Source organism: Choloepus didactylus, chromosome 11 (assembly GCF_015220235.1).
Source record: "Choloepus didactylus isolate mChoDid1 chromosome 11, mChoDid1.pri, whole genome shotgun sequence".
NCBI lineage: Eukaryota > Metazoa > Chordata > Mammalia > Pilosa > Megalonychidae > Choloepus > Choloepus didactylus.
Window position 1 is genome coordinate 80,280,157 of NC_051317.1, and position 25,055 is coordinate 80,305,211.

Below are 25,055 nucleotides of genomic sequence, written 5' to 3' on the forward strand. Positions count from 1 at the left end.
GACAATCTGATCAGTGTCGTGGAGTAGGTCTACTGGGATCCATTCTGTTTGGGGTATGCTGTACATCTTGAACCTGTAATTTTTTGTCTTTCATTAGAGTTGGGAAATTTTCAGTGAATGTTTCTTCTGTTATTCTTTCTGCCCCCTTTCCCCTCTCTTCTCCTTCTGGGATACCCATAACATTTATATTTGTGGACTTCATGTTGTAACTCAGCTGCCTAAGACCTTGCTCGTATTTTTCCATTCTTTTCACCATCTTTTTTTTTGGTGTGTATGCATTCGAATGTCTTGTCCTCCAGTTCACTGATCTTTTCTTCTGCCTGTTCAAATCTATTGTTGTATCCCTCCCTTGTGTTTTTCATCTTCTCCATTGTGCCCTTCATTCCCATTAGTTCTGCCATTTGTTTTTCAAGTTTATGAATTCTTTATGGTCATCCATTGTCTTCTGTATATCCTTCATCTCTTTTGCCATATCTTCCCTCAATTCATTGATTTAGGAGATTTGTTTGAACATCTTTAATTTGTTGTCTTAACTCCTGTATCTCATTTGAACTATTTGTTCCTTTGTCTGGTCCATATTTTTGTGTTTCCTAGTATGGCTTGTTATCTTAAGCTGTCTAGGCATCTGACTTTCTTGATTAGTTTATTCTGGAGCTCATTTTCATTCTTTGATCTAGGGTTTTCTTGTTGGTTGGCTTTGCTTTTTATCCTTTGTTGTTCAGTTCAACTTATTCTAGACTTCTAACTTAGCTTCTGATTGGTTGGTAAGGATTTTTCGCCTCTTGTTTTTCTGTTTTTTTTGCCCTGCCTGTATGTAACCTTTTTGTGAGAGGGTCTCTTCAGATATGTTCAAACCTAATCAGGTTTTCCCAGTCCAGATAGGCCCAGGTCTCAGGAGGAAGGTATAGCATTTCCCTGAGAATGAGACCCCACAGTTTGTCAGCCCCTCCTGTGAAGCCTCTAGACTCTGTGTTTTTCCTATCCTGTCCAGCAGGTGGTACTTGCTAGCCTGCAGCTCCACTAGTGTAAAGACGTTCAGTGCCTTTAGTTCTCTGCAAGCTCAGTCTCTGTCGGGGACATGGCTAACCAAAGTTGGTTTCTGAATTTCAGCCCCTGGGGTCTGAGTTCTTTGAAGGAGGGCTGCCAATTGACCTGGATCAGGACCCTCTTTTCTTGGGGAAGTTATGCCCTTTAGAGAATTGTCTCCCCCACTAGGTTCATTGCTTGCTTTGTCTGTCAGATCTATCTCAGTTCTCTCAAATATCTGAGGCTTTCTGTAAAGAGCTGCTAACAATACTTATTTTAAAAAGAAAGAAAAAGAAAAGAGAATGAAAAAAAAAAAAAGAAATCCCGTTTTAAGGAAGGCATTTCCCCAGCCCGGTAGTTTTGTCAGTGTTTCAGTATAGAGTAAAGATGTTCTTTGGGCTATTATCTGGATAATTACTCTCCAACAGCTTTAATTCTTCTCTGGCCCGGGAGCCTTGGAAGTGTAAAAAGATAAGGAGTCAAAGAAAAGAAAGGGGACAAAATGCAGGAAAAAATAACAACAACAAGCCTTTTTGGAGCCAGTGAATGTGTGCCTGCTTCTATGTGCCCCTCCTTCCTGGAGCCCAGCCCTTCTCTTTCTAGCACTCCCTACTCCAAAAATTACTTAATTAATTTGTTAATTAATTCTGCACTTGAGGCTGGGTTGAGCCTCCCTTCTTGCTCCCAGCAGATTGGTTTTTCTCCTTTCAGGGAGCCTGCTTTAAAACAGTCTGTGGGGTCTGGACGGGGAGGGGTGCCGGACCCCTCGGTCAGGGGGTCTTACAAATTTCGCTGAGATCTCAGCTTTTCCACCCATTCCAGACTTGTGTATGATGTGTGACTGGTCATTGGCGACTCTGAGAATGCTGTTTCATACAGTTCCTGGCTACTTACCAGCTGTCTTAGAGTAGAGACTAAATTCCACACCTCACCACTCCACCATCTTGCCCCACCCTCGGGTTACTATTTTAAATAAGATGATTAGGAAAGGCCTTACTGATAGGGTGAATTTGAAGAGAGACCTAAGGGACAAATTATGGAATAAATTGTGCTCATATCTGGTGGGAGAAAACCTTGGTAAAATAACACTTAGCTAACTTATATCAGGACCATTGCCTTCTATCTGTAGTGCTTCTGGTTGACCAGCATAGAGGAATTGATCACTGTTGACTATGAAAGTACACAGTATCAAAGACATTTAGCCGTCTTACATTCTTTTCTCTTTTAAACTGAGATGTAGAGTTCATTCTGGCCATTTTGATGTTTCTTCATTCCTCAAAATATTTGGTTTTAACAGGAGTAATAATATAAAACCTGATTCATGATTTATTACATAATATACACACATATATGTACATGATGTAGATGAAAACCAAGTACTGTGTAACTGCTGTTGCTTAAAGGCAGATAAATCACATCTAACCTATAATTGCTTTTTAAAAAAAAATTACCTATAATTACTTTAAATCCTGTCCCACACATTTATACATAACAGTCTTCTAATAATTTTATTTTTTATTCTAACTACCTTTGTCAAAATTTCTTCATACGTAATGTCTTATTCTCACCAAAAACCTTTGGGTTTGGTCATCTGGCTTTGTTATTTCTCTCTGACAGATTAAAAACCCAAAGGATAAGAGGATTCAAGTAACTCAGTCATCTTCATTTGGCTGATTAGGTATAGAACGGAAATTCCCATGATATAATTGAGAAATTTGCAAAGTTTTCACTAGTGAAAAAGCAAAATTAAGAAAACTAAAACTGAGATTAAACTTTTAACTGTCTTTTACTTGATTAGGAAGTTAGAATTATCTAGATAAAATAAAATTGAGGAGCATTATTTTTAATGTTCTTTCCCCCAAATTTTCAGTTTTCACAGATTGAGAGTTACTAGATGCTAAAACTGTTTCCAAATCTAACTATGATAAGATAGTTTATAATGATGTTATAATTAAACAGCTGTGCATGTTTAAAATATTTACACTCGATTCCACATATGGTCATAGAAAAATGGCAGCTTTGCAAATTAAGCTGTAAGTATTATTGTTTCCTCTGAAATACAAAAAAAATTTATAGCTTAGAATGAAAGGAGTGGTGATTTTGCTTACATAAACTTAAGAATTGATTAGAAACTCTAAATGCTAATGACCAATGTCTTACAATATGATATTAATGGTTATCATGGAAGCTGTCTGTTAAATCAGGTAGTATATACTGCAGTTTAAACTTAGGTTTTTACATCTGATTTCCCTGTTCTTTTATATAGTCCAGTGAGATGCCCAAATTAACAGAACAATTAGCAGGACCACTTCGTCAAATGCAGGTAAGATTTTTTTCAACTGTGTTTTTTTTTTTAATATTAGATTACAAAATAAACATTTTTGACAGTGTGATCATACAACTTGGGATTAAATATGTCACTTGATATCCTTCATGTCATTTAATGCTATTTTAGTTAACATCATTTGTGACTTTATTTTAGTAATTAACATTCTTCCCCACCATTGTAATAAATTGTATAGAGTTGCTATGAGTGCAGATTTAAAATTGCATAGTATAGATAGGTTATACCCACACTTTAGTGCCTACTTTGATTTCTTCCTTACTATTAAGAAAAGAAATCATGATGGATTAGAATTTCTTTAACTTCATTTTTTGCTCATTTTTCTATTTTAGTTTATAAGAAAGTTTTAGACCTTGTTTTATCCTGACCTATTTTATCCTAAGATATTGTTTATCTCTGGGTTCCTACTCAAAGCCATAGTAATTTATAGTAAATAAATTTGTGGTTTTATCATTTTCTTAGGGTAAACTGATTTTATCTACCTTTTTCAACATTAGTCAGAAAGATGGATAAGGATGAGGAAAGTCATTACAGGAGAGGAATGAAAGTGAATCTTTTTTTTAAACAGGCCCCTTCAATAGGACATTTAACATCCTTAATGTTAAGAAATTTAAACTTCCAGAACCAGGGATATCTTTATAGGCTTAGAAGGTTTTGACCTAGATTACCAAGAAAAGAATGATGGGTCTGAAGTTTTTCTTTGTGGAAAAAGAAAATATTAAGACTCATTTTTTAAGCATTGTTGGGGGAAAAGCATCAATTTTGCTATAGGATTTGTATTTCTAAATATGTTTTGTTGGTTTTGTTTTCTTAATGAAATAACTAGACATTCATTAACTGTTACTCTTGAAAATTTTAATGAAGAGTTCTGGTTTTGATAGAAAGGTACAACTGGGCAAAAATTATGTTCCTGGTATATTTTTTCTTAGTTAAGCGCTTCACAATAATGGGAAAACTTGCCTGTATGATCACTTAACACTCTGATCACTTAGAAGCAGAACTCTACTCAAATTGCAGGCACAATACCTAGGACGTATAAGGGGCCTTATGGAATACTGGCTTTGGAAACTTAAAGAGGAAAGTGATGTTGGGGATCAGAAGTTAATTTTTAAGTATATCTTTTGTCTTTAAAGGAGTGTGCTAAAAGAATTGCAAAAGTTTCAGCAGAGGCTAAATTGGAAATTGATGAGGAAACTTATCTAAGCTCATTCAAACCTCACTTAATGGATGTGGTATATACCTGGGCAACTGGAGCTACATTTGCCCATATCTGCAAAATGACAGATGTCTTTGAAGGTATGGTTAAATTTTATATACATATATATCTTTCTATTATAAAAAGTATACTTATGATGGCCTTGTTTTAATTAAAGAAGGAATAATATATACATTTTGGTAATAAAATGGAATCTTTTGCTTAAATAGATGAAAAGGATTTTCCACAAATCCTTCATATTTGTATTATTGAATAAGCACAGTCTGCTCATTGTAAAACAGTTTATGATTCTGTGCCAGGGTCTCTGCAATCACAAATCATCATGAGATCCTAATAAGTCATATTTGTGTGAGTATTTTTGCTATTTTTGATTTTGTTCTCTTCATAAGAACTCAATGTCTTGCTATATAATTCCACTGAAATATAGCAGGCTAAAAATGCTTTTCATCATTGTATTTCTAATATCAAACTTGATCAGACTGTTAACTTCAGCATTAAATTTAAGAAGCAGAATTTTAAGAGACTGAAGAATAACTCTTACCCAACTAAAGAGACATTTTAAATGAAAAGATAAAGGCAAGGGGAATATGTAAGGAGTAATTGTAAGTGAATTTTAAGAAGCAAGCAATATATAAGGAGTAATTATAAGTGAATTATAAGAAGCAAAAAATATAAGTAGGGTATTTAGAGAAGACCATTTGTAGAAAGGCTATTTTGGTTGGGAAAAGATTGGCTAATATAGATATTTATAATGGTAAATTGTATTATCTAAATTAGATATTTACATTGAACTTTTTAAAAATTGAAAATAAATGAGCTTGCACTTCATAGAGATTATTTTAAGGCTATTAAAATGCTATTATTATTGCCTGTATGTCTGTTTTGAGAAAAAAAAAGTACATTTAACACATGCACTATTATACCCTACTCACCTGATATTATCAAAGACTAGTAGATTACTGATTTTTATGATGCATGGGTTAAATTTCTGTGCAACACAATATTAAAATTTAAAACTATAAGCCTTTATATTCCACTACATTGAACTCCCTGAGTTTTGAGGGTTTTAATGTTATAGTTTATAGTATTTTTTTCTTTTTTTCAATTTTGGTGTGTTTTAGTCCTTGTCCTAAGGGTTGTAAATTTTTAAATCTCCACTGCACTGATCATTTTAAATCTTCCTCTCATTATTGCATTCTGTGATTGGTAAGGTCACTGTTTATTAAGTAATTATCAAGTACCAGGCATTGTGCTAAGCACTTTATATGATTGATATCTAAATATCTAATCACCAAAATAGCAAGACAAATAGACATTATCAATTTCCACTTTGCACAAAGAGACTGAGGTTCAGAAAGATAAATAAATTGGCCGTGTTCGTGGAGGTAGTACATTATGGCACTATGATTTGAACCCTGGTCTCTGTGGCTGCAAGTCATGTGTTAGTTGATAACTTCATCCAGACACCATAACACCTAATCCTTGAATTTTTGACCACCTAGAGACTTCTTAAACTTTACTCCAGGCTCCTTCATCCACGGAAAAGTCATGCTTATAGGAATGGTAAGAAAGTCTGTTATAGTTCATAGTCTGTGAGAAGAGGGAATCATAACATACCTCACTAGTGAACATTGCTTGTAACACGTAAGAACTTAGGTAGATGTAAGGCAGCTTGTGTTTCAGGGGCATAAAGGCAATCAAATACTACACCATCCCTCTTCAGTCTGACTCTTTTTGGAACATAAGGATGAAATTAATGACATTCTGTGCCTAAGTAATTCCAAGGCTTGTTAGTAATAGCACATATTTATATAATATCTACCTTTCTGAGAAGTTAAAGACAGTATCATAAAACGTTAAGTGGCGCATAGTAAGGACTGTTTTTCTTTTTTAAAAAAATCAAGTGGCAGTAGACCTACCTGTTCAATGAGTGAATAAAAAAATCTAGAAAAGACAATATAATTGTCTCAGTGGATTATTTTCCTGTACTTTGTACTTAAATGGAAAAGTTATCACATTGTAAGAGATGACTCCTAAGCTGCTAAAATTAAAGACAGTTTGTAGTTCTGCCCTGCCTGCAGGGAAGTACATTTGTGTTCCTAACCTCAGGCCAAACTCATTGAAACTACCTAGATAGGAGAATTAATTTAGAGTCAGGACATGAACTGTGGGTAACCACTTTGGGGGACACCAGAAAACAGAAACACTGTTCATGGAAATGTGCTGCTTTCTGTCCTAAATGTGAATAATGCTGTTTTGTTCAAGAACCTGGTGGGCTTGATGTTTATAAAAATGCCTTTGTATAAAAATCACATTGGCCTAAATGTCCACCATCTGATGACTAGATAAATAAAACATGGTATATCCATATAATGGAATATCATTTGGCCATCAAAAGGAATGAAGTGCTGATTGATGGTACAACATGGATGAACCTCGCTTCATTATGCTAACTAGAAGAAGCTTTACACTAAAGCGCTTATTGTATGATTTCATTTATATGAAATTCCAAAATAAGCAAATCCATAGAGACAGAAAGTGGATTCATGATTGCCTAAAGCTGGGGTTGTTGGGAGAAAATGGGGAGACTTTTAATGGTTACAGGGTTTCTTTTTGGGATGATGAGCATATTCTGCAATAAATAGCATGAATCTAAACAGTCACTAAGTCATACACTTTAAAGGAATAAATGTTTTGCTGTGTGAATTATACCTCAATATGAGTTCTTCCACAATGGTGATGTAATCTGAATACAAAAAAGCTCAGTCACACTGAATTGTACATTTTTAAATGGTTAAAATGGTACAATTTATGTTATGTGTATTTTACCACCATTACTACAACAACAACAACAACAACAACAACAGGCAGTTACTAGCAAGAATTTAGTTTCTCTTTCTACTCTGTTAAGACCAGAAGGGAAGAGTTTTAATATACCAGTAGGTTACTGTGTTTCTTTCTGTTTCTGGCCAGCTTTCAGAAAGCCTGGATGTGGGCTATGGCTACTAAGCTTTTGTCTGGCACTTGGTCTACCTGGTCCTGATTCATGAGGAAGAATGGCTTCCAAAGCTGGAGTAATGAGAGCCCTTGGACTGCAGCATCCTCAGCAGTAGTAGGAAAGATGCTAAATAATTCACTGCTAAACAGGAGTCTTTGTTAATCCCTGTGGGGCGTGGCCTGTATGCTGCAGGCAGGCTGTGAGCAGTTAGTGTTTGTGCACACACACAGTTATTTGTTGACAGGACTCTGTAGGCAACAACTGCCAGCCATTGTATGTGCAACCCTGTCCCTACTGGCCTCATTTTTTTAATTGTTCTCTTGTCATCTGAGACTGTATCAGAACTACATTTTCCGAAATTAGGTTGAAGTGTTTACAAAATGTAACATGTCAGTTCTCTCTTTCGAATGTATATTCACTTGCTTTAGTTTATACTTTGTCTTAGTAATTTACTTCATATGGATTGGCCTTTGATAACTTTGGCAGATTCTGATTATTAACATGAATTACTCAATTGGTAGAAATATTGGAACCATATCAGGTTGTCTGGGTTTCCTGGTACACATTTGAAATCAGTCTAAACAAAGTTTCTGAGAGCAGTAACTGGCTCTTTGATATCCTGCATAGAAGACTTGATAAAGGATTTCATTTCACTCCGAAATCCTGGTGAAAATCTGCTCTGTTCCTTTTTTTAAGCACTGTATATTTACCTTTTGAGCCATACCTAATTTAATTCCCTTCAAATAGAACTATTTGCATAAGTAAACATTTAATACCTGGTTGCCCAGGTAATATGCTATTAATTACTTCATCCCAACCCTCACCCTTTCTAGATACATCAATGTTTTTGTAACCGTATCATGATCCTATATTACCTAGGAGCTGAGAATGGAAGTAACAAATATCACCAGTATTTATCAAACTTTGTATTGTGTTGTTAACACTTGTTAGGTATTGTACATACATTATTTCATTCATTTCTCACAATAACCCCATGAGGTAGGTATTTTATAGCAGTTATTTTTATAACTCTAGCCAATTTATTAAAAAGTGAGTGATTTTCATATAAGTAAAAAGGGTTATAACAAAAATCTGGGTGATAGCGCTAATGACTGAAATTTATAAAACATTACCTTAAAGGCATAATTGAAGGACCACAAGTTATTATCCCAATACAAAAATATTACACCTGGAGCACTCAGAACCATTTGCTTAAATTAGTGCTGAAACACATGCACCAGAGCTTCCTGTTGGCATTTGAATTAATGATATCGGAAGGTTTATGAGCAGTTAGAGCCCTGTTCTGCTTAGGATGGGAAGGTGCATAGACTTCTCAGCTGCCTTTAGGACTGCCACTCTCATGTTGCTTGTGCCTGCACAAGGGCACCCAGCAAAACGGGTGAGTAGAAATTGAAACCTGGTCCCACCCAGGGGACAAGATAAAAATGCTGTCCATTATTTAGCAAGCCATAAATTTACCAGTAGAAAGAAGTGTCTTCTGATTCCATAATAGCATGGTAGCTCATAAGGACTAGTGACTGCCTTGGCTGCCTCCTGTTCCCCAGGGAATAGACTAACACTCTTATTACCCATATTTGTGAAGCTGCTTGGTTGTGTGTGTGCCTCATGGGTTTTGCTTTCAGCCCCATCCTTTCCCATATTGTGGTCTCAAGGTGTGTCTCAAGGTGTATGTGATTTTTTTCCTATTTCACCCCTGGTGAGATGCTTTTAAATTTTAAGTTTTTTCTACTTTAGGCCAAGTAATGAACTGTCTTCTCATTCTATAGTTAATTTCCTCAGCCACATCCACAGCAAAAGAATAGAATCTTCACCTTTTACGAGGCACTAGCCTGTAAAGGTCTAAGATTCTTCTTCCATGAACTGTTAGCCCCAAGGTTGAAAGGGAAGCCATTGCTCTACAGGGCAGCTGATACAGACAGTTGTCTCCATCATTTCAGGCGGGAGTGGGGTGTCAGGATACCTGGTTTCTAATCCTAGCTCGAAACCTGTCAGCATGAACTTGAAAAGTACTAACCACTTCTTCTGTGTCTCATCTGTAAAATGGCAGTAAGAATGTTGAAGATGATTAAAGGGAATCCTCTCCTACTCAGAAACCATAGCTTCTGTGAAGTCACTGTTTTCTTGTTAAAGGTTACTGGTAAAAGAAGCAGGAAGCATATTTATTTCATCTGTGCTCGTAATTTTCAAAATCTTGAAATAAATAGTTTATTGGGGTCAGAGTGAGTTGCCTCAATAACAGGAAGTAAATTCTAGATGAATATCAAATAGCTACTTCCTCCTTCTTTTGGAGGCCTGTTGGGGAGAGGACACAGCCACTCTGCTTAAAGTGAACTTTCCTTTCCAGACCCTCAAATAGCTGGGATTCTTTTTCCATCTGCCTTATGCATCACCAACATTTGATCAATCTAGGCTTTCCTAACAGAGTTCTGCTAGAGAAAAATTAAATCTTTTGAAATGATGTTACCAACGAACATAGTCTCTAACTTCAGAATTATATTAAACCTTCCTAGTAATAATAATAGTAGTAGTAGTTGTCATTATTAAGCACCAGCTGTGTGCTGGGCACTTTGTACATATTACCTCATTTAGTCTTTCTCACAACTTGTTAGTACCACTTAGTGAGTACAGTTCCTCAGGTAATAATTGGCACAGTTGAAATGCAACCCAAGATCTGTCCATCTCTAGAGGCTGTGCTGTTAGCTTCCAGGCAGGACGACTACTCTTAGGGGTGGTTCTAGATCTTTGCTATTCTCAAGCATCCACCTCAACTCCACCCCATTCTTCTGGCTGATCACTCCAGCTTCAGAGGGAAGGGAGAAGACAGTAGGCCTGTCTTCTTACTTACAACCTTGCATGCATATATGTCTTTCACCTTACCCTTTCCTCTGTTGGAGGAAGCACCTTTCTTCCCTGTTGCTGTGAATCCCAGAGGAGTTTCCTCCACACTTTTTGCAAACCTCCTCAATCTTGAATCATGTCCTTTCTGCTTCTTCACTCTTTAGCACATAAATATGCTTTAATTTTCTCATCCTATACCTTCTCCAGCAAATCTGGGTTCACATCCTACCCACTCATTAGATGTGTAATTTTGTGCCTCTGTTTCTTTGGCTATATAATGGGGAAGGTAATAATAGGACCTGCCTTATATTATGAGATAAGATAATGCATGTAGAGCTGTTAGGATAGTGCTTGGCACATGGCGTTCAATAAATGTTAGCTTCTACTCTCAGTTTTTATTAACAGTTACTGTGCTTTGGTCGTCATCACCCTCAATCCCTTCTTCCTTCCTTTTACAACTAGGCTTTTAGAAGGAGTAGTTGAGAGTGGACCGTCGTCCCCTACCTCCCATTTCCTTCTTGATCCACAGTAATCCAAAGCCCTGACTGTTCACTGAAATCACTTTTCCCAAAGTCACATATGACTGCTTAATTGCCAAATTCAGAAAACATACCCTTTGACTTAAGATCTTGTCTTTTTTTACTGCTTCCTGCTTCTTGAAACCCATTAAAGTAAATTCTTGGGTGTTATCTGGCAATGAAGATATCTGTAGAAGTGAAGAGTTTAGATTAAGGCTAAAGCCAATTTAAAATATTAGTAATTTTTTCTTAATTGTTTTTTAATTGTAATTGAAAACTTAAAAAGTATTACACATTTATTATAGAAAATTTGGGAAACAGATAAATTATTCCTATATGAGGCCATATAATATAATATCCTTAAGTGCTGGGGCTCTAGAAATGTACAAATTGTGACTCATTCATTCCTTTATTATTTACTCCTGACCCTAAGCTTAGACAAGTTATGTATGTAACCTTTCAGGGCTTCTCTTTTTCCCTCTTTGTAAAATAGAGATAACAACAGTACCTATCTCATGGAATTGTGATGATCAAACAAGAACATTCACATAAAACAGAAAGTACAGTCCTGCCACAAAATAAGTGCTCAGAAAATGTTGGACATTACTGTTCTTTCTTAAAACAGATTCAGCCTATTTTCACCTTTCCTTGATACCTAAATGTCATTATAAACATCAGTTACATTACTCTTCTATAATACAAGAAAGCCTTCCAACTTATTTTAATATGTGAATAGATGGGGGCAGGGGAGGGAGTATTGTTTTTTCTTTTTTTTTCCTATATATATTAACAATCTTTATTTTCCTTTTAATGGATGTCAAATTCAAAGAGTTGACTTAATCCTGCTTCTGTTTTAAACAAATCTTTGCCATTTGTCTCTGCAACACATTTAGTTAATAACAGAGCTTTAGATGGGATTTATGTTTTTACAAATGCTTCCGTGTATATAAATTATGAAAAGCATTAATGTTGAGGCTAATGATAATTACTACAGAACAGGGTTTGAGCTACATCTTCACTAAAATATCTGAGGGAACAACTGTATCCCTCCCCCAATCCCTTCACTGTGTGTGTGTGTGTATATATATAAATATATATATATATATTTTAAATATTTTTTTTCATTGTGAAATATAACATTTTTGCAGAAAAGTGATAATTTTCAAAGTACGGTGTTCTAGTTTGCTAATGCTGTGGAATGCAAAACACCAGAGATGGATTGGCTTTTATAAAAAGGGGGTTTATTTGGCTATACAGTTACAGTCTTAAGGCCATAAAGTATCCAAAGTAACACATCAGTAATCGGGTACCTTCACTGGAGGATGGCCAATGGCATCCGGAAAACCTCTGTTAACTGGGAAGGCACGTGGCTGGTGTCTGCTCCAAAGTTCTGGTTTCAAAATGGCTTTCTCCCAGGACATTCCTCTCTAGCAAGCTTGCTCTTCTTCAAAACGTCACTCACAGCTGCACTCCCTTCTGTCTCTTTGAGTCAGCATGTTTTATATGGCTCCACTGATCAAGGCCCACCCTGAATGGGTGGGGCCACACCTCCATGGGAGTATCCCACCAGAGTCACCACCCACAGCTGGGTGGGGCACATTGCAAGCAAATCTAACCAGCACCAAAACGTCTGTCCCACAAGACCATAAAGATAATGGCAGTTGGGGGACACAATACATTCAAACTGGCACATACGGTTTAACAGGTAGTTATCGAGCAAATTTCAAAGTATAGTATGGGTTACAGTTCCACAATTTCAGTTGTTTCCTTCTAGCTGTTCTAATACACCAGAGACTAAAAAGAAATATCCATATAATGTTTCAGCAGTCAAATCATTTGCAAAATCCTATCTTCTTTGTTACATCTTCTCCCTTAATTTGATCATTTTCTCAATATTCAGGGATATTTGGACACTGACCATTGTAACATCTTCATGTTGAAAAGGGGTATTGATATTGTGGGGTAGGGGGATGTTCTTGGAGAGCCTGTGTGCCGGTTTGAATGTGTTGTGTCCCCCGAAACGTCATTATCTTTGATGTAATCTTGTGTGGGCAGACCTATCAGTGTTAATTAGATTGTAATTCTTTGAGTGTTTCCATGGAGATGTGCCCCACCCACCTATGGGTGATGACTCTGATTGGATAATTTCCATGGAGGTGTTGGCCCGCCCATTCAGGGTGGGTCTGAATTAAATTACTGGAGCACTGTATAAGATCAGACAGAAGGAGCAAGCTGCTACAGCCAAGAGGGACACTTTGAAGAAAGCACAGGAGCTGCAGATGAGAGACATTTTGAAGATGGCTGTTGGAAGCAGACTCTTGCTCCAGAGAAGCTAAGAGAGGACATATACACCAAGTGCAAACTAAGAGTGACATTTTTGAGGAACTGCAGCCTAGAGAGGAACATCCTGGGAGAAAGCCATTTTGAACCCAGAACTTTGGAGCAGACGCCAGCCACGTGCCTTCCTAGCTAATAGAGGTTTTCCAGACATGTTGGCCATCCTCCGGTGAAGGTACCCGATTGCTGATGTGTTACCTTGGACACTTTATGGCCTTGAGACTGTAACTTTGTAACCAAATAAACCCCCTTTATAAAAGCCGATCCATTCCTGGTGTTTTGCAAAAAGGCAGCATTAGCAAACAGGAATACCCCCCCTCCTTTATTTATTTCCAGTATTGGTGTGGTACTAGTAAGGTATTCCTGTTAAATTTGTTCCATAGCATGCAATAGGTAATTTTCCCCCATACTGCTCTATTATTAACTCTTTGTACAAATGTCATCCATTGAAGTAGTTCATCCAAGAACTTTATATTTGTAGTGCTAATCAGTGAGATACATGACTTTAAACAACTCCTTTCTATCATATTCATCTTCAGTTTGGCACTATTCCTTATATTACCACTAATGAACTATCATCCCTTCTATCGCTTCCCATAGATTTAAGTTCAACCTTGTTAATAAGTCTGTAAGTCTGTACCTATTAGGTAACTGCTCCCCCTTCTCTAGCTTCTATCTCTAGGTCCCCTGTAGTCTACATTTTAAGACTCTGAGTTTACCTTTTCTAGGGGATTCATATTGGTGAAATCATACATATCTATCCTTTTGTGTCTGGCTTATTTCACTCAGCACTGTCCTTAAGGTTCATCCATGTTGTCACATGCTCCTTACTGCCTACTCATTCCTTCTTACTACTGCATAATATTCCATTGTATGTGTATATCACATTTTGTTTACTTGTCTGTTGATGGACATATGGATTGTTTCCATCTTTTGACAATTGTGAATATTGCTGCTATGAACATCGGTGTGCAAATGTCTGTTCATGTCACTGCTTTCAGATCTTCTGGGTATATACTGAGTAGTGGAATTGCTGGGTCATAGGGCAACTCGATAGTTATGTCTAAGAAACTGCCAAACTCTCTACCACAGTGGCTGCACCATTATACATTCCCACCAGCAGTGAATAAGTGTTACAGTTTCTCCACATCCTTTCAAACATTATAGTTTCCTGTTTGTTTAATGGCAGCCATTCTTCTAGGTAGTGAGATGATATCTTACTGTGGTTTTGATTTGCATTTCCCTAATAGCTAATGAAGATGAACATATTTTCATGGGTTTTTTAGCCATTTGTATTTCCTGTATGGAAAACTGTCTCTTCATATCTTTTGCCCATTTTATAATTGGGCTGTTTGTACTACTGTCATTGAGTTGTAGGATTTCTTTATTTTTACTGGATTATCAAACCCTTATCAGATACATGGTTTCTCCCATTGACTGGGCTACTTCTTTTGGCAAAGTCTTTAAGGCACAGAAGCATTTGGTTTTAAGGATAGCCCATTTATCTATTTTTTCTTTCATTGTTTGTGCTTTGGGTGTAAGGTCTAGGAAGCTACCTCCTAATACTAGGTCTTGAAGATATCTCCCTGTATTTTCTTCTAAGAGTTTTATGGTACTATCTTTTATATTGAGGTCTTTGATCCACTTTGAGTTAATTTTTATATAAGGTGTGAGGTAAGAGTCCTCTTTAATTCTTTTGAATATGGATTTCTGGTTCTCCCAGCCACATTTATTGGAGAGACTATTCTATCCCAGTTCAGTGGGTTTGGGAGCCTTGTCAAAATACCATTGATCAGTATGTCTGTGTTTGTGCCAATAACATGCTGTTTTAAACACTTTGGCTTTATAATGAGTCTGGAAATGTAAATCCTCCCACTTCGTTCTTCAGGGCCCTTTCCCTTCCAAATAAATTTTGTATCTAACTTTTCCAGTTCTGCAAAGTAGGGTTGTTGGAATATTCATTGATGTTGCATTGAATCTGTAGATCAATGTGGGTAGAATTGACATCTTAATGACATTTAGCTTTCCTTTCCATGAGCACTGAATATTGTCCCTCCTTTAGGTCTTCTTTGATTTCTCTTAGCAAAGTTTTGTAGTTTTCTGTGTAGAGGTCCTTTATATCCTTGGTTAGGTATATTCCTAGAAACTTGATTCTTTTACTTGCTATCATGAATGTAATTGCTTTCTTAATTGCGTCCTCAGGTCATTACTAGTGTATAGAAACATAACTGATTTTTGTGCATTAATCTTGTATCCTGCCACTTTGTTGAATTTATTAGCTCAAGTAGATTTGTCATAGATTTTGCAGGATTTTCCAAATATAGGATCATGTCATCAGCAAATAATGAAAGTTTTGCTTCTTCCTTTCCAATTTGGATGCCATTTATTTCTTTTTCTTGCCTAATTGCTCTAGCTAGAAATTCTAGCACAATGTTGAACAATAGTGATGACAGTGAGCATCCTTGTCTCGTTCCCAGTCTTAAGGGGAAAGCTTTCTGTATCTCATCATCAAGTATGATGCTGGCTGTAAGTTTTCCATAAGTACCCTTTATCATATTGAGGAAGTTTCCTTTGATTCCTCCCTTTTGAAGTGTTTTTATTAGAAAAGGATGGTGAATTTTGTCAAATGCTTTTTCAGCATGAATTGAGATGATCATAGGATTTTTCCCTTTTGATTTGTTAATGTGTTGTATTACATTGATTGATTTTCTTCTGTTGAACCATCCTTGCATACCTAGAATGAACGTCTGAAACAACTAATGTGGCCTCATTGCTCTGGCCCATAGGTGTGTTCATAAACCAGGCATGTTGTCCTCATCAGTCCAGCCCTTGAGCGATATTTCCTTGGGCTCCTGGGGTCACCCCCTTGAGAGAAATGGAACTTTGCATATGTGTGGGTGCTCCTTGCTCAATTGTGCTAATCAGTTAGATAAAGAGCTTGCACTTTTGCTTTTGTCCACAATCAAATTCCATTCTGCTTTATGAGTTAAACCTCTCAGCTGTTTTTCCTCCTTGGACACATTAGAATATAATGTAGAGAGCATTAAAAAGGAACAACAAAAAAGGTACTCTCAGCATTAATCAGTGTGTTACAAGAACTTGATAAATGTTGAATCATTTCAGTGTTGCAGGATGTCATTGAAGACCTAAACTGTGTGTTGTTCCTACAGCTGTATTTTAAGAGAGATCTTTCTTTATTCCTAAGTATATATTTCAGACCATAAAAATGAAGTCCCAAGAATTTTAAAATTAGGCTGGTAGCACTTAGAGAAAGGATCCCAAGCACTTCATTGCACAAGTTGGACAGAAGTGAAACTATGTTCACAGCTTCAGCTTTGATACAAACACTTGTCTCAGGGAGTCAAGTCCCATGGGAAAAGGCTTGTTTCCTCTCCTGGGCTTCCTTGAGGACATGCTATATAAAGAAAGCACTGATGAAAGAGTCTAAGATTAAGAATGAATGGATATAATTTAAAATCACAAGTCTGACCCTGTTACTCCCTTGCTTACAAATCTTTTGCATTCTCTTCTTCAGATGACACCTCAGTAGGCTACACTCAGGGTCCTTCTGCAGCTGCAATTTGTCAGGCTTCCCCGCCTTGTCTTAGTAGCCTTCCCTTGTCAGTGCCTGTCAGACTTTCTCATTCCCAGAGACCCAGATTATTTCTCATCTTTGCCAGCCTTCACCCAGTGATGCTGTCTACTTTCCTTCTAGGGCATTTTGCTTACCTATCTCTGTAATAGCAGTTGTCAATACAATATAATAAATCCATGTGTTTCTCTACCCATTAGTCAAAGGTAGAGAGGACATCTTTCATCTTTGTAGCCTTCTCAGTGCCTCGCACCTAGCAGGTAGCCAGTCAACTTCTGGCTCGATTTACTGCATGGTAAGTCCTTCAAAGTACCTTTAGTTAATCATCCCATGTTCTCTTGCCTTGACTCTTTTAACAAAATTCTACTGTTCCTGAATTATTTCTGTTTTACAAGTGGTTTGTTTCCTTTTCTGTCCAGGCAGCATAATTCGTTGTATGAGGCGCCTGGAAGAATTGCTTCGGCAGATGTGTCAAGCAGCAAAAGCCATTGGAAACACAGAGCTGGAGAATAAATTTGCAGAAGGTCAGTATCCAAACCATAAGCTTTCTCTAATTCAGGCAAATTTTTTGAGACCCAAGCCCTTAACAACAATCTAAGAGGATATTTTCAGATGCTCCTCGCTGGGTTGCCTTGGAGAAGCATCTAGTCACATTTATGTAGAATTTAAGTGTTTGAGATTTTACCTGTAATTCATTTACAAATATTTATTGTGTGTGTACTATGTGTCAGTCATTGTTTGAAGCACTAGGGGATACAGCAGTAAACAAAACAGATAATCCTTCCCTTCATGAAGCTTCTTATATTTTAGTGAAGGGGAGATGGAGAATAAACAAGTCAACAATTAAAATACACCAGATGGTGATAGGTATTACAGAAAAAATACAAAGCTGGTAAAGAGAATAGGGAAGTGGGGGGATGGATGAGATGATGTGGGGATCCCCACTCAGGTGACACTTTAAGGCCCTAAGGTGGTGAATATGCTTTATATATTTGCAGAAACAGCAAGAGGCCTACATGGCTGGAACAGCAGAGTGAGCTAGAGTAGGATAGGGGGCGGAGAGAAAGGAAATGACTGTACAGCCTGTACCCCCAGGCTTCTTATTCTGAAATGATTAAGAACTTGAGCACAGGAGTGGTGTGCTCCGAGTTGGGTTTTACAAGGATAATTCTTGCTGTTGAATTATAGGCAGATTGTAGACCACAGAGACCATGTTGAGAAGAGGCTAGAACCAAAGTGGTAGCAATTTTTTTTTTTGGAATGGGGGACAGGAGGCAATTTGCTTATGGATAGGTTTGGCCTTTCTATTTGAATCTCAGGCAAGAGTTAAAACGTCAACGGCTAGCAGCTACAGGGTCTAAGCAACCAATCCTAGTGATTTCTGCTAACTTCTTAGTGTCCTAAGGGAGAAGAGGTTTGCCAAAGCTGGCTTATGTTTCCACATTGTTGACAAAGGTAGGTCTATTTAATCACTCAGGGCTTTAAGTCTAGGTATGAAAATTGAAAACTTTTCATATTTGTTCTTAGTCCATAAAGAATTTCACATGGTAACCAAAAGTATATTGTTTTCTGATGTAGGTTGAAAATCCATGCTTTTGGATCAACTAACTGCTTTTGACAGCCTTTCCCTAGCCAGATAATTATTTATTAATAGATACATACATACACATACACATACACACACACACACACAGTGCTTTAGGGTCAAGAGTCTTAAGGAGTCTGGTTTCTAAGTTTTCCGTCTCTTTGAGAGGTGGTTGTGAACTTCTGTAGGTGTCTTTCACACCAGCAAAGTTTTTTTTATTTTCCACCAATTTAATTATTTAAAAACCTTTTGGAGTGGGGTTATGTTCTTTGTGGTACTGAAAATTTAAACCACATTTTTTTTTTTCTCTTAGGAATCACCAAAATCAAGAGAGATATTGTGTTTGCTGCAAGTCTCTACTTATAAAGAATCAGCTAAAGAAATGTGTGATTTTAAATTGTTCACCACCTGTTGTTTGCGGTTGAATACAGATGCTTATATAAAAGTATTGATTTGGTTCTCCCATCTCAAGACATTAATCCTCAAACATTTTCATTTGTATTATATTTAAATCAAGCATCATTCTGATGAGCATATTACATACATGTTTGTACATAAGCATTACATTTTTTTTTAATAAAAAATGTACAGGTGGGGCATTGGTTTAGTGAAAGGCTTGAAGTTTTTTAATGAACTTAGAGCTATTAGATAACAATTGTGTTAAATGTAACTATATACACACAGGTAAAGTGGGCATACAAGAGTATGTATAGCAGCAGCAGTCCCTTAAAGGCCTGTACACCAGGAAGAAAGATGCATCTTCTTGCTTTCCAGTGCAGTCATTTTCCTTTAGAAAGCAGACCAGCTTCACCTGGGAACCCTGCCACCCTTCAAGGTTGGTGATTGCTCCGATAGTGATTCCCCGTTGTTGGTGTTTCATGCAGAGTTGTATGAGAGTCCTCCTCTTTTCTTTCTTTAAAAGGAGAATCTTTCTCCTTGAAGAAATCTGATACATACACTGCCTATATAAAACAGGATAACTTAGAATGAGGCAAAGTATTTTACATAATTTTAAAAATCATACAAAGTTGTAAGCATTTTGCAAAAATAAAAGTAGTACAGAGATTGGAGTGTACAGATTAAGAGAATATAAAATAAGTGACTAATAGGAATTTTTGGTGAAGGAGATTCTTCTAAATTGCATCATTATGTCTTAGGCAAATAGCTTCATCTTCCAACACTTACTAAAATTAATAATTCTCCATGTAAATACGTTTTTCCATTTCATACCAAAAAGAAAACTGCTAATGTATTTTTAGCCAGAACCTGTTACAATAAAAATACACAGAGGATTTTTATAACTTTTGCAAAGAGTAACTTAGTTTTTACCTGCTGTATATCCTAAAATGACTTTTAATAATATTGTCATTCTTACCCACTAGCAATTACTGAGCCACATACTCAATGCATAGTTTTCTCACTGGGAAATTTTTCTATTTTATCCAAATGTTTATCAGTATTTAGATGCAGGCTGCTGTCCTGTATACTTACAACTAATATTGCAACCAGAGCTCCTTGAATAAGTCCAGTCAACACATCACTCCAATGGTGTTTGTAATCAGAAATTCGAGAAAGGCCCACATAAATGGAGATAGCAACAAGACCAAATTGCAGTGTGGGACGTAAGAGTCTTGCCCAGTCTCCTTTCATCCTGGCTTGAAGATAAAGCTAATAGAAAAGATAATAATAAAAAAAGTAGTTTCTTTAATGTACCAACTGAAAACAGTAACTTAGTTTATTGTCTGATCTTGTCTATTATCTTGCTTTATGTAAACTTGTATCTATGTAGAGTGGAGTTACAATGCAAAAGGGGAAAATAGGTATGCTCAGGATTGTTAGCATTTTAGATGAGTGCTTATCACCATTTTGATTTGTCCTGACACAACTTTAATATTAAGTATCAACGAAACCTCATCTAAAATGATTATATATAATAGGACGTTAGGCAACATTCTTGTCCTCATTAATGCCTAAAAGTTAATCTGTTTAAGCACAAAAACAAAACAAAACAAACCTATTGCCCCAGTAGTTCGTGTTTGGGTAAACTGCCTGCATCTTGAGCACTGGTTGCCCCTGGCCTGGACAGCCTACAGTGTTTGCTGTCTAGCCTCTCTAGGGACTGAGTTTAATTCACCAAACAGATTAATTGAGAATTCCCCCAGCTTCCAATTACTTAACAGGTCAGCTGAGACTCAATAATCATCTATATGATATATATAATAATCTGCCTAAATAGGTAATATAGGTTGAAATTTAGTCATGATCCAGCAAAAGAGTATTCTCTCAGTACTACCTGTACCCTTTAAGTTCTGTGACTTTTCTATACAGTAATCAGGCCTAAGAACTTTCTTTTTCCTTTGAAACCTGCCTTTGTCTTGAGATGCAACCCTAAAGATTTTTGAATTTATTTTAAACTGTATTAACATATATAACATAAAACTTGCCTTTTTAACCATTTTTAACTGTACGATTCAGTGGCCTTAATTACATTTACAAGGTTGTGCTACCATCCATTGCCAAGACTTTTCATGACTTCAAACAAATTAACTTAAGCAGTATCTCCCCACTTACCCCTCTCCATTAGCCCATGGTAAACTCTAATTTCTATCTCTATAATTGTTTATTCTAGATATTTCATATAAGTGGAATAATACAATATTTATCTTTTTGTGTATTGCATATTTCACTTAGCATAATGTTTTCGAGGTTCATCCATGTTGTAGCGTGCATCAGAACTTTATTCTTTTTATGGCTGAATAATACTCTATGTATATACCACATTTTGTTTATTCATTCATCTATCGATGGGTACTCTGTTTCATTCCTAAAGATTCTGATGCAGAAAGAATCTGGATACTTTTCCTGTGAATTCTGATATAGAAAGAATCTGGATACTTGCCCTATGAATTCTTCAGCGAAATCTGCTCACTAAAAAAAAAAAAAAAACCTGATCTATCCAATAAGAATTTTTAACACACTTTTAAAATTTTGTTGAGTGATTCATTGCTCATTTACTTATTTAAATACAGTCCTCAGAAATTTATATGACTCTGCCCATTGACACTACCTATTTAAAATAGATACAGAATATCTATTCCCAGTTCATTGGGGCACTGCTATGGGTATTCAGCTCTCAGCAGTTGGCAAGGGTCCAGAAGTTGTCTAATTTTATCAAGTACTTAGTACTAAAAGAGCACACCAGTTATTGAACTAAGTCTGACTCATCAGCTAGCTTTAAGTGCTAAGGAATCCCCCACACTGCCTCCCCCCCCCCCTTTTTGTTCAGGGTATTAAAGACAGTAGTAGTAGACTTGATTCAAAATTTTGGAGTTGGAAAGATTGCTTCAACTAGAACTATCTTCCCAAAGCTTCCCAGAGCTAAGTTTGGCATTTGGTAACTAAAGTCAAAGACGTCCCTTAACATCCAGTTAGACAACACAACCATGGAGTTGCCTCATTAGTCCTAGCTTAATTGGAAGCTTTTTATTAATTATATGGGGAAAAGTTCCTTGACTGCAGCCAAAGCCAAGTTCTGGATATTACTGTCAAATTATTGACATTTGTTCCCATTCTTGTTTAGCTGCCTTTTCATAAGCAAACATGGGACACTGTTGTAGACTAAATTACATACACCAGGAAAAAAAAACAAGTTCTTAAGCCTAATCCCATCCCTATAGGCGTAAACCCATTGTAAATGGGACTTCTCAAATTGTTATTCTTACTAAGGTGTGGCTAACTGCATGGAGATGGGTCTTAATCCAGTAGGGCTGAAGTCCTTATAAGATGAGGAAACTGGACACAGAAAAAAAAAAAGCTACAGAGAGGAGCCAAAAGCTGAAAGTAAAGGGAACCGAGAAGAAAAAGGAGAGGACACTGCCATGTGACAGAAAAGCCAAGGACCTAAGGACTGCCAGCCAGCCAGAATGCTAATGACTGGAAAGAAGCAAGCTTTCTAGCCTTTGAAACCATAAGCCAAAAAGTTGCTGTTGTTAAGCCAAACCATAGTGTGGTTTTTGTCTTAGCAACCTGAGATACTAAGACAGGCACCATTTATACTTTAAAAACATTCTGCCCCTCAGAGTGTTAGGGAATGTTTATCATTAAGAAAAAAACTTTGGTTGAACTGAGGTAAGCTAACACTGATTAACACACCTCTCAGTATGAAGTTACAATGACATTCAGTGGAAGAACAGCCAGTTGTTAATATATTCAAGTACTTATCTAGTATCTACCACGTGCCAGGCAAGAACATATTACATAGGTAATCCTTTACTAAGCCAAGCTATAGCCTAGTGTGTCAGAGGGTGAATGAGGGAAATCCTTTATATTCCAGTTTATAGGCAGATGTCGTGATCATGAGATACAACTAGCCATATGCCTTTCGCAAGCCATTTCAGCTTCCAGATTATTCCTGTCCCCATTCTTCACATAAGGTTAACATATCACTTGGGGAAGGTTAAAGTGGATTACTAACAGTAAAGACTTTAATCAGCTCTGGTTAAAAAATATTCAGAAAGAACGTGAAGAAACATTGTAGGGCAAACAAGTAGAAGCACTGAAGAACTAGCAAAATTTCCATGTATAAATTATTCAGATTATAAAAATATATACATATGAATTATAAATACTTAAATGTTTGCAGACATCTTAAAGAGGACTGTAACAGTAACAATTCTAAAATGGACTTAAGTTAGTTCCATTTTGTACTTCCAACCTGAAGGAAACAGGAATAGAACTTTCAAGGTCCTTCCTAATATGACTAAAATCCCTCTGACAACATTTTTCATCCAAAGAACACTGACATATGCTAAGTACTATTTTGCCCAATTTTCTTCTCTAATATCCCTTTGGTCAAAAGAATTAACATTCACTTTATGAGTCAGTAATCAAAAATGTTCCAATGTACTTTAGCTGGAACCTTTACCACCATTCTATGTAGCTGATTTTCTCCTTACACATCCATCCAAGTACAGATGTTTCCCCCATCTGTGACACACTGACTGTGGACCTAGAGATTATTTCAACCCAAGGGGGTTTTTGGAATTCCCAAAAGGTGGTTTTTACACCTAACCTTATGGTTATGCTCCAGGGTCTGGCTCCTCTCATGACTAATGGCTGGTCTTGGGTGCAGACTGTAGTCACAGAACAACTCTGTGCCTAATTGAGCAGGCCTCCTATTTGTCTACACTTTTTCCCTGGAGCCAAGGTAACATAGTGTGGCTCTGCAAAGGCTGGGTACTTCTTACAGCCCTGCCCTAACCCACCCGGAAGACCACTCTGTTTCAGTAGAGCCGAAGGAGATTAAAACATTGTGTTTGCTGAACCTTGGGTCACCTAAGTTCCACAGCTGATGTGCCCAGAACTCTGGAGTTTGACTTTTCCCCCTTACCCCTGTTGCTAGCCAGAAGTCTTTCCTAGATAAGGAGGTTCTGCAAAGCATACAAAATTGTCTTTTTTGGTGGGTCCAATTCCTAACCCTTTTTCAGCTTCTACAATGCAAATCTTTCTTTCAGGCTCTACTCTCTTTAAGCACTAGGGATTTCACTTCCTCTTTCACTCATTTAACTGCTTTCCAAAATTATTCTTACTTATTGTCTCCTCTCCCATTCTTGGCATTTGCAGGTTTATACCTTTCTTCCCCCTATTCTTTGACCTTTTTCGAGGTTTCTTGCAAGTAGAGATGAAAGTGTATGTTCAGTCTGTGTTTATCCTTTAGTTCCCATACTCTTTCCACTACAGCAGACTGCCTCCTCCAAAAGATGAAAGAAAATTACTACTAAGGGGAGCCAAGTTCTAAGAGCTTTGAAGGCTAGGAAAATAGCTTCTAGTCCCAGCTCTGTCATCATACATTACTGAGGATTTGGGGCAAACCAAATACTTGTCATGACTTCCCTTAAAAGGAAGTGTCAGTTCCTTCATATTTCCTAACTGCTTCACAGAGAAATTGAATGTCTGAAGCTTCTCAGTACTGTTCTGTTAGAACTAGGTATAGAGACAGAGCTCAAGCTTTAATGTCAGGGCTAACAACAGAGAAAGGCTTTATAGGTCCGTCCCTGCCTTTGCCGACTCCACTCTTTCCCCACCTCCCGGTATATGCCATTCCGTATATACATTAAACCCACTCTAAGCAAGGCATTTGGTTGCTTATCTTTTAAGAGTTTGAAGAGCTTACACAGCTCCACATCCAGTACCGTGTGTGGTGCCAGGCAGACGCAGCAACTGTGTCTACTACATTCAGATTCCCTTTCTGAGGGAAACTGCCTATCCACAGACACAGTTGGACCATGTAGCCCTGTCTTCTCTCCTGGGAGGGCACTTGCCAGATGACCAGCGTGAGACTTGACCCAGAGGTCTACTGGGCTGCCTTCCCCCTCTGGAATTAGATATACATATACTGGAAGTATAACAGAGTTCTCTCTTTCCAAAGTTGCAAAAATGGCACCTAGTGGGCACATAATAGGTTATTTGCAAGCTGAAGTTATAAGGAAACCAAAGCTATGATTTGACAAGGAGAGCAAGCCATTTAGTAGACAGTTAAGAAAGGAGCAGAGTGGCAGCTAGACTATGGGAATGCAAATTG

At 37.1% G+C, this 25,055-nt stretch overlaps 2 protein-coding genes across 6 annotated transcripts in view; one reads left to right on the top strand and one right to left on the bottom strand.

The window, feature by feature from the left end:
- Positions 1-21,461, top strand: part of MTREX (Mtr4 exosome RNA helicase) — a 144,657-nt gene extending 123,196 nt beyond the window's left edge. For 3 of the 4 annotated variants that reach the window (XM_037798848.1, XM_037798849.1, XM_037798851.1), the window contains 4 exons: positions 3,293-3,349; positions 4,504-4,666; positions 17,310-17,414; positions 18,789-21,461. In XM_037798848.1, coding sequence (XP_037654776.1) covers positions 3,293-3,349; positions 4,504-4,666; positions 17,310-17,414; positions 18,789-18,841 — 378 coding nt within the window. In that variant the 3' untranslated portion in view covers positions 18,842-21,461. Of the gene's footprint in view, positions 1-3,292; positions 3,350-4,503; positions 4,667-7,559; positions 7,699-17,309; positions 17,415-18,788 lie in introns of those variants that run through there. The other variant, XM_037798850.1, reaches the window with a different exon arrangement.
- Positions 18,963-25,055, bottom strand: part of PLPP1 (phospholipid phosphatase 1) — a 164,882-nt gene continuing 158,789 nt past the window's right edge. For both annotated transcript variants that reach the window (XM_037798852.1, XM_037798853.1), the window contains exons 5-6: positions 19,967-20,143; positions 18,963-19,437 (exon numbers count right to left, since the gene is read on the bottom strand). In XM_037798852.1, the coding sequence (XP_037654780.1) occupies positions 19,306-19,437; positions 19,967-20,143 (309 nt within the window). In that variant the 3' untranslated portion in view covers positions 18,963-19,305. The remainder of the gene's footprint in view (positions 19,438-19,966; positions 20,144-25,055) is intronic.